The following is a 10,103-nucleotide window of genomic DNA, read 5'->3' on the forward strand; positions in this document are numbered from 1 at the left end:
GGCCACGTCAGAGCAAAGGTCGCGGCGACGAAGATGCAACAGTCTGAAGCCAAAGTTCAGAGAAGCCGAAAACCCCGGCCGATGGAGGAAGCGCGGCTGCCGGGCGCGGGGCCGGGCGAGGCTGGGGCTGATGGGCACTTCGGCCGCGGCGAGTCCTCGGGTCCGCGCCCCACTGCGCCCGCCGCTCCGCCGCCGCCTCCGGGCTCGGGCTTGGGCTCGGCTCACGGACGCGCGGCCCTAGGAGGTCGAGGCCGGGACGGGCAGTCCGTGTAAGCTCCCGAGGCCGTCGGGGGCCTTGCCGCCGGGGCTGGGCGGCTTCCGGTCGGCCACTGCGGGAGGAAGCACACGGCGTGGGGTCACTGCAGGGAGCTGCGCCGAGCGGGAGACCCGGGGACCGCGATACCCGGGAACACGGCCGACAGCGCAGGGTCCCGGGGAGAAGGGGCGGCGTGCGCTCCACATCTCGGGGTTGCAAGGAGGCAGCGAGACCGCGCTCCCCGGAGCCCTCGGCACCCACCCTTCGCGGCCCCGCGGAAGCCTCTCGCCCTCCCAGCCTGGGTCGCGGCTCTCCGCGCAGGGCCCACCTGCAGACGCCCCGCGCCGCGGGCCCCGCGCCGCTCAGTAAAGCGGGCGCCGGGCGCAGGGAGGCGCTGCAGAGCCAGGCGGCCACGGGCGGGGCGGTGGTCCGATCGCAGACCGGGGAGGGAGCGGGGAGCTGAGATCCGCGCACCCCGCCTCCCGAGCCCCCACCCACGCCAGACCCAGCTGGCGCACCGGCCCAAGAGGCTGCCAGCGCGTCAGGTCACGGTCCTCAAAGCAGCTCAGGGCCCGCGATGGGCCGGGGTGGGGGGGAATCGAGTGGGGGTGGGTCACCAAAATGCCCCGCGGGGAGGGCCCAAGGTGGCCAGGATCACCCCCGACGTGGGAGGCGGTCGCGCGTTAGGCGGGCGGCAGACTTCGTTCTGCCCCCGCGGCCCGGGGATCCAGATGCGCTCATCACTGTGGGCACAGCACGTCCTGAGGCCTGTGGGCCTCCGGATTTAGTGACAGTGGACTTGCCATATTAGGCAGCATTCAGCGAGTTGCTCTATTATTTAGGGTTTTGGGAAGGGGCCCAAGTTTTGCTACTGGAAGCCAGAAAATTGACGCCACGATTGTGCAACCCCTGTTTTTCCCTTTCCCGACGCCCGGCCCCTCGGCTTCTCCTGCGCTGGAAAGCACAGGCTTATTTATACCTAAAAGCGCCTATTTTCAACTTTCTTTTCTCCTCCACACGTCCTCCTTTAAAGGGGGAGCTTGGGGGCGCCTCAGTTTGGGGTGAGGGGGAGCTCCCGGCTGTTTCCTCCGGCAGCTGCCCTCGCCCCGGCTCTGGCGCACCGCCCCGGGGCCGCGCGGAGCCGGGCCCACACCTCTGCGCCAGGGGCGCGCGCGCGCACATCTGGTTTCGCAGAGGTGGCGAAGGGGTCTGGAGACCTTTCCAGGACCGACCCCTCGCTCTCCCTTGCCTCTCAGCTCTCTTTCCTAAACACAGTTGTGGCCGCTCAGCCGACGAGGTTTTCAGACCTTTTCATTCCACCCAGTACACACACTTGGAGGTGAGGCCCTGTTTAGAAAACAACTCCGGAGTTGGAGGTTTCTCAGCCAAGGGCCGGTTGCCTGAGAGACAAGCGAGAAAATGAACTCGTGAAAAATAAACACCCGGGAGACCAGAGACAGATTTCACTCCGCTCTATGGGGGCGAGCCTGCTGCTGCGTTTGTAGCTCTTCCCCCGCCCCAGTCCCTCCCCATAGGACCCCTCTGCCCCTCCTTTCCCACCTGCAGGAATCTGGGTGACGGAGTGGCTACGTCGCGGGGCCCCCACGAAGGCTCGGGCCGGCGTTAGGCGCTCTGCCAGCTTATTTAAACTTAATGGGCAGGAATGGGGACAAGCTTTTTAAAAAATATTGGTACTTCCATTCCAGGGCCACTGGGACCCTGGGGTGGGGCAGGGCGGGGATGGGGGAGATGTCAGCGGAGTCCTGGAAAGGGGTCTCCCAAGGCTGTGTCAAAGGAGACCGAGGTTGGCGGCGGCGGGCTCTCAGGCCAACGCTTGCGCCCTAGTGTTCCTGGCAAAGTTCGCTTTTAGGATCCTTCAAGAACTAATCCGGAGCAGGGGCGACTGGAACAAGCCGCGAGTTATCTCTAACAAATATAAAAGACACATATTCTTTGAGCCTATGCAATATCTTATAAATTTGATTTCCAAATCTTTGGTCTTTCCAAAAGCCGGCTGGGAGGGACCTCAGAGCCGGGAGGTTTTGAGGTTTCTGAAAACACTCTGTAAATACCATTTGTCTTGAGGGAATGCCTAATGGGGTCTGTCACCTGTCTGGAAGGGGAAGGGGAGGGAGATGGTCTTGTCTGGATAGGGGTCGGAATTCCTAGAACACGGGCCCCCCTCCACTTGTAGATGAAGTGGAACTTTCCTATGCTCTCAGGCCTTAAGAATTAAAGTTTCCTTTCACCGTCGGGAAATGTAAATCACACTGTCTTGCCTAAATAATAGGGAACCCAGACTCACAACCCTCTACCAAGATAAAGTTAATAAATTGTAATGAATAATTTGACATCTGAGTAAGCTTATCTTAGGATAATAATGTTCATTTGTACCTGATGTGGGGACATATTGAAATATATGTATATACATATACAAAATATAATATATATTATTATGTGTATATTGTCCGTGTATGGACTAGGTGATCAGAAGTATTTGTTTTATACTGAGCCGTCGTGATATTAAACCGCCTTCAGTAAAGAAACTGTTTTCTTACTGAAGAAGTTCAATAGACACTATTCCTACTACTCTTATGAACAATTAATGATAGTAAATTGTCTTATGGGATAGGTTTCTTTGAAGACAATTTCTTAAGCAATGATTAGAAAATTAAAGGCAGTGATTCACATTACTTTGCTTTGTAATTTTTCAAAGACCACTTGTGGGTGGGGGCAATCTTTCAGTTCCGTTTCTCTGCCAATGAGAAGAGTGAAAATCCATAACCCAAGTAGATATGCAATTCTCATTATTTATATGTTCCTGTTCAAACACAAACATTTGTGTGCCAGCTGGAGAAATCATTTTCAATGATCGACCTGATTTATTCGATGACCCTTTACTTGGATCTTTAAAGAACTGTCAGGATCAGAACATTGTTATTAATTTAACAATGAATGTAGCTAATTACTGCTGCAGATTTTGGAAATGGGTGGGATGTTTCATAATAGGAAGTGAAAATAATGGTGAAATGGACAGGAATGCCAGTGTCATTCAATGGCTCTGTATTTCTGAAAGGAAAGTATCTTCCAAAGAAAATTAACCACCAGTGAGTACCCCCTGCCCATCAAATTAACTAGAGTTATCCTAGAACTCAGAACTGTGTGTTTCACCTTTGGATTATTACCTACATTTCATAATTTGTTTCTAAGGTAGCGCTTGAAATACCCTGGGACAGAATGGCTCTGTTAGGAAAGGACCGCATCACTCTGAAGATAGCGAGTCCTTTTTCTAAGTCTTCCTGCTACTTGGGGTCAGCCCAGGGGGAATCGTTTAAATTTGTGGATACACTTTTCTAAATCAAATTAACCTGCTTAGTTAAACGATTAGTCTAATGAGTATAATTTGGTAAATTCCATTTTAATTTCTAATTCAACAGATAACCTCAGGTGTCAAGAAAACGAGTAGGTCCAAGTCCCAGGACAAGGCTCTGAGCAAAACACTTCCCCTAAGACCCCTTATCTGTCCTTAAAGGGAAAGATCGAAGGAGCTCTGAGTCTCGACTTTTAAAATTCCCTTTACTTAGATTTTCCTGTAAATGAACAAGTGGAATTTTCCTATTATTTAAATTAAATTTAAAGATTGAAGGAGTTCTAAGTCTCAATAGTTGTAAATTGATATCCCAGAATTTTCGTGCTCTAAAAAAATGACAAAAAATTTTTTAACTTTTGTTCCTCCGCTTGACTGTTAATGATGGCATCTTAATCCTCTCTCTCTCTCACTTTCTTTCTGTCTCTCTCTCTCTCTCTCATAGATCACGCTATTATGTCTCAATGAAACTACTTGGAAATAAAGTTTTTGCCTGGGTATCACCAAAGAGGAAGCCCCTCCTTTCCTCTGCCTACCCAGTGCCACCTGCGCCCACTTCTGCCTGGGTGGGTATAAGGCAGATCAGCTGCAAAGACCCTTCGGGAATCTGGAACATCCTTGTGCCCCACGCAGCCCCCAGGTTCGTGCTCAGCCACCTTTGCTACTGAGGCCGAGAGGCCCCACCTCCACCCCGGAGTGACTCCTGCCTTTTCCTAGAGGAGTTGAAGTTGCAAATTCCTGGCGCTCAGAACCTAAAAGCAGGCAGGTTGGAAATTGGCGAATCCAGTCATTCCTTTCACCGTGAGGAAAATGCAGAGTCAAGGGCAGGTGAGCTTTTCCCAAGTTACAGGAAAAACTAGAACCCAAAGGTCAGTGTAAGAAGATGCCCCTCTCACTGTGGACCGTGAATTAAATACCTCAAATCTGTTAGTTGGCTTATCAGAGAGCAGATTTATGGAGGAGGAGGGGAAGAAGAGTCTAGACTTAGAGACACATGACTGAAATGCTGTCTCCTCTCCCAAAGGATGTGTTGAAGAAGATGAATGCAAGGGGAGAACAGGGCCTGCTTGGGAAAAAAAAAAAAAAACTCGGACATGGAAGAAAGAGATGGGCAGTGCATGGAAGGGGTCCAGGCCAGGGCAGGTCCAACCCCACCTGCGGGGTTCAGGTGCCACAGCAGGTCCTCCACAGAAGGTACAGCTCCACAGGCCACAGGAAGGTGCCCCTGGAGGGTGCCTTCTAGACCCTTCTATGGACAGAGAAATGAGACCCAGAGAGGGGGTCTTCTTAATCCATACAAGTTAGGGGACAGTCCTGGGGCCTCTCTCAATCTCTGCCTGCCTTTCTAGGGACACGGTTTATACCTATTAGAAATTAATCTGCTCTGGCTTAAAGTGTAACCCAGAGGAAGAATCTATGCCGGTACCCACTCCAGCCTCTCTGTCTCCTGTCTCTGTCTCTGTCTCTGTCTGTGTCTCTCCTTTGCTCCTTTGCACCCTTCCTAATCCTCCAGCATTCGTCTGAATCCCTCCCGCCGGCCCGCGCCCCTCACCTTCTCGGCTGGGATGCTTGAAGGTCACGGCTGCGGCAAGCTCCCCGCCGTGTACGGTGACGCCGGCCCCGGGGGGCGCCAGCGGGGGCCCCTGCGCCGGCGGCCACGGCGGGCCCGGGGCGAGGTAGCCGCCGGCCGGCGAGCTGTACACACCGTGCTGGTTGGAGGCCGGGTAGGCGCAGGCCGGGAGGAAGCCGCCCACCGCGGGGAGGCCGGAGGCCGACTGCGGGGAGAGAGAGCGACAGACCGTCGGCAGCGGGCAATCCCGCCGGCAGTTACCGGGGTGGGGGGGGGGTCCCCATTCTCCCTGCTGTCCCCACAATGATTTCCCATGCGAAGTCTGGCCTCTAATTGTCCTGGCAAGGACTGTGGCAAAGCGATGTCCACTCAAATTGTTAGAAATAATAACAAAAGGTGAAGGGGGTCATCATATTCACCATCCGGGACTTAGAGAAAGGGAGTCAGTCCTCAACCTTTTGTGTTAACGGGGCCCAGGTTTTTTAGCAAAAGTGTCTTGGCAAAAGGCAAGTCAATCCCCTCCTAGGAAAGGAGAGAAATATGCCCGCAGACCAGACATCAACCTTCAGCCCAACTCGCCTCCCCTGGGGGTGGAGGGGGTCTCTTCCCTTTCTCCCTACTCCCCTCCCTCTCCCTCTCCCCTGATTAAGGACACCTCCTTCCCCGCGCTCAGTTACCTGCGTGTATTTAATGTCTGCCTCCAAGGCAGGTTTCTCGAGCCCGTTCACGGCTGGGCTGGCGGGGAAGGCCGTGCGGTTCACGCCGGCCCAGTCTTCCATCTTCGGGGAGTAGGCGGTGCCTTCGCTCCCCCCCAGGGCCCCTGCGGGGACACAGGAGGATTAGAAGAGGTATCTGAGTCCGCGCTGGGCACACGGGCAGCCCTCTGGCCCGGACATCTAAACGCGTGCCTACAAGCGCCCAGCAGGGATCCGAAGGCACGACCCAGGCTCCTCTGAACACCCGGCGGCAGATGCTCAGGGCAGCGGGGACCCCAGATTTCGCTGTTGCTCCCAGCGGGGCAGAGAGAGGGTGCTGGGGACCTGCCCCTCGCTCCTCCCAGGTCTCCACCCGCTTCCCACGAAACAGGAAGTTTCTGACAGGGAGAGGCTGACGGCCAGATCTAGGCACCCTCCGCCCAGGCGGCTTTTCCACTTTGCAGAGACGGTGCCCCAAAAGGTCCAAGTTCAAATCCACAGCAGGCTCAAGAGAACTATACGGGCTTCTCAATGTCTCAATAAGCGTCTGGAGGGCTGGAAGCCGTTTCTACTCACAACTCCCTCCAGAGACATCCCGGGCCTCCAGAAAGAGGCATCAACCCAGCCACCCGTGAGCGTCCCCGGCACAGGTCTGCTCCTCGCACACGTGTGTGTGCAGAAAACCGAGAGAAAGCTCCAGATCTGAGCTCAGGCATGGAGAGGTCACCTCCCCGCTAGCTCCCCACCGGACGCTCCATGGGAAGCTTTGGCCCAAGCCTGCGGCCCAGGCTGGGTTTGAGCCACAAGGAGAAATGAAGCCTGTGCACGGCCTGGAGGCGCGGCCCACAGCCGCTGGAGCTAAGCCTTCAGTTTCTTTCTGGACGCCCCTCCTGTCTCTTGGGCTACGGTGAATTTTGCCTCTTATGCTCCTGCTGAGTCTGCGCACCTAAGAACACGCCACTCTCTGGCCGGCTGCTGGGGGCAGGGGACAGTGCAAAGAGACTACGACCCGGTCCCGGCCCCCACCCATTCTTCCGAGCCCCTCACCCAAACTGCCCCTAACCTTCCCCCCTCTCCCCGTCCCCTCCCTCCACACCCAGAGATTGCAAGCAAAGGGCAAATCCGTGGGAGCTTTCACCCTGAGGATGGCTGCAGCCTGCAGGCGCCTGTCACCCACCAGGCCACGGGGCCTGCTGGAGATTCAGGCCACACAGCAAGACCGGCCAGCCAGACCCTTCGCCTTTTACTCAAAGAGCCTTTGGGCCTGGGAGGGACAGAGCCCTTTGGGGAATGGTGAGGGATCCCGAAAGATCGGGATCTGAAGAAAGGGTCGCAGAATTGACTTTGCGGTTTGTTTGGCTTAGATCTGGCGATAGGGGTTTGCATACTTTTTGCAAGAATGAAAAAACGCAATTTCAAGCCTCCGAATTTGTGGTCGGTGATTGCTCTTCTATTTGGGAAATATTTTCCATATTTGTCATAAAAAGTTCAAGATGTCCGAGGACTCCCACAGAAGGCCCAGGACCCTCAGTCTCCCTGGCCAACCCGGAGCCCTCCCCTGAGCCAAAACCGGTTGGAGGAGGCCCGCGAGAGTGACCCCTCACCCGCATGCCTCCCCCCCGCTCCACTTCTGCCCCTTCCAGGAAGGCTACAGAAGGCTGGCGCCACTGACCTGTTTGCTCCATAAACGTCCGGATGCCCAGGATATTGCTGACCGAGTGAGCCGAGGGCCATGAACGGGGGATGCTGACGTGGCCCGCTGTGCCCGGGACCCCGTGGTGGCTGCCCATCTTGGCACCCGTGGGCGACACGGGGCTGGGGTAGGGATACTGGTAGATGTGGTTATAGGGCAGCGCCGGCTGCGGCGGCGGCTGCTTGCTCGCCTCGTACGGGCCGGGCTGCGCCAGGCTGCCAATCTTATTGCGCAGGATGCGGCTGATGGAACTCACAGAGGGCACGTTGTACTTGTCGCAGACGCCGTCGGCTAGCAGCCGGTCGCGGATCTCCCAGGCAAAGATGCCGGGGTCGCCCTGCTTGTAGTCCCGGATGTGCTTGACCACGTTGGGGGTAGTGACGCGGGGTTTGCTGCCCCCAATGGCCCCGGGCAGGATGGAGCCCGTCTCGTTGTAGCGCGCCAGGATCTTGCTCACGCAGCCGTGGGATACGCGAAGCTGCCGGCTGATGTCACAGGGTCGGATGCCCAGCTGCGCCAGCTCCACGATGCGCAGGCGGATGGCGTTGGGCAGGGGGCGGCCGTTGACGAACACGCCGCCCAGCTGGTTCACCTCGCCGTACGTCTGCTCTGCGGACGCGCCCGACGAGAGTGAGGGGAGGGGAAAGAACACCGGCGGGTTAGCCGAGGGTGGCCGCGCAGGGACAGGGGCTGCACCCGGGGCACCTCCAAAGGTGACCGGCGGGTCCTCGGAATCCGAGCAAACGGACCCGGTCCGGTCCCGGGAGTTGGCACGCGCGCAGGGACCACGGAGGGGGGAGCCGCGCACTTCAGCCCTCCGTGCCCTTTCGCGACTTCCGACGCGTCTACTTGGGACATCCCCTCCCGCGACACGCCGAGCGCCCCCCACACACGCCCGGGGCTGGGGGCGTGCGGAGAACGCGGCCAGTCTGGGACCCGGGACCTGGTCTCCCAGGGACCGCGGGCGCGAGGGAAGGGAGGCGCCGGGACACCCCCCGCCTCGTCCGCCCGCCCCTTACCCATGGCGCGCGGGCCGGCCGGCTGCCTGGCGCCGAGGCGGCCGGGGCTGGGCCCGGCGCGGTCCGGGAGAGCTGGGGCGCCGCCGCCGCGGGAGAGGCATAGAGGGAGGGCGCGCGCGAGCCGAGAGCCGCGGCGGCCGGGCCGCGGGCTGGAAGAGCGCCGTGAGCCGCTGCCGAGCGCGCCGCCGCCCGCCGCCGCCGCCGCCCGCTCCCAGGACACTCTCCACGCCCGCGACCCCAGGCCTAGGGTGAACTTCATCCGATTAGGAGAAATTCGTCTGACCGGGAGGCTGCGGAGTGCGGGGATCAATTTGACGTGTCCTCCACGTCAATCTAGGCAGTCACGCCGGAGACGCGCGAGTTGGCAGCTCATTGGTTCCCGTCACTGCGCCCCGACGCCCCCCTCCCCGCGCTGAAACTCTACCCCCTCCTTCTGTGCTCCCCCCTCAGCCCTCCTTCGGAACCCAGCCCCCTACACACACACACACACACACACACACACACACACACACAGGCACACACACACACAGTCCTAACCCCAGCCGGGCCTGGGACCTTCCACTTGCTCCGCTTCCCTCGAAGCCCCTCACCCCTCGGGTTTTGAGAATGATGGGTTAGTCATTTCAAATTGATGAGTACTTATTAGTACTAGTACTAGTTTGGGTTTTAGTTGTATCACTAACCTCCACTGCCATTACTACTAAGATATCCGAGGATTAAAGTCGATTACGGCACGGTGGTCAGTGTGGGGCTGCCTCTCCCGTCCCTCTCCCTGGGCAGGGTCAGGGGAAGAGCGGTGTCAGCGCCCCAACTCCGGGCGGGCGGGCAGCGTGCTGGTGTCGCAGTGAGAGCCCAGGGTAATGCAGGGTGCCTGGCCAGCCGGATCCAAAGTGTTTGCGATGGAGTGACTCCAGAGTGCCCCACTTCTGGCTGACACCCCAATTTCGCTCTCAGAAGATCTTTACAATGTTTAACAGCTACCCACTCCTTGGGATAGTAGTGTGATTTCAGTGATGTGAGAGGGGGCACATTCTAGATTCTGTCTCCCTGTGGACAGGCCCACCCACTTGAACTCATTTCTCTCAGAGAGGTGACCCAGGACTCAGGTCAGAAAGGGATTCTGACCTGCTGCTCCCAGAACAGGGACCCCACACTGTCCGGACCCCAGGGGCATCCTGGTGGCCTGCCAGAGGTCAAACGCTATAGCTCCTGCTCTAGGTCATTCCAGTTCCTTGTCTTCCAAGCTGGAAGCCTGCATCTGTCCATGCTGGGGGGGGGGGGGGGGGGCGTGGCCTCATCTTTCACCCAGCACCTGTGGCTTCCAAGGGGTCTTTGTTAAACCACTGAATGGTCCTTTCCCCTTCCTGTAAGTGGGGTTTGCACAGCCCTGAACTCTTTGGACTTAGCATTAACCATCAACACTTTTCTCTACTTCTATCCTGCATCAACATCGAGTTGTAGATTTCCCAGCCTGTGTCACTAACTGTGGTAGTCCCAAAGGGA

General features: G+C 57.5%; 1 protein-coding gene across 1 annotated transcript; it reads right to left on the reverse strand.

The window, feature by feature from the left end:
- Positions 1 to 237: 237 nt before the first annotated feature.
- On the reverse strand, positions 238 to 8,859 carry PAX1 (paired box 1). Its single transcript, XM_060032935.1, has 5 exons — positions 8,601 to 8,859; positions 7,561 to 8,190; positions 5,871 to 6,013; positions 5,176 to 5,398; positions 238 to 329 (listed from the first exon to the last, which is right to left on the reverse strand). The coding sequence occupies exons 1-5, from the start codon at positions 8,857 to 8,859 to the stop codon at positions 238 to 240; spliced, it is 1,347 nt and encodes a 448-aa protein (XP_059888918.1).
- Positions 8,860 to 10,103: the final 1,244 nt, after the last annotated feature.

This window comes from Delphinus delphis, chromosome 15, assembly GCF_949987515.2.
Source record: "Delphinus delphis chromosome 15, mDelDel1.2, whole genome shotgun sequence".
In the NCBI taxonomy this organism is placed as follows: domain Eukaryota; kingdom Metazoa; phylum Chordata; class Mammalia; order Artiodactyla; family Delphinidae; genus Delphinus; species Delphinus delphis.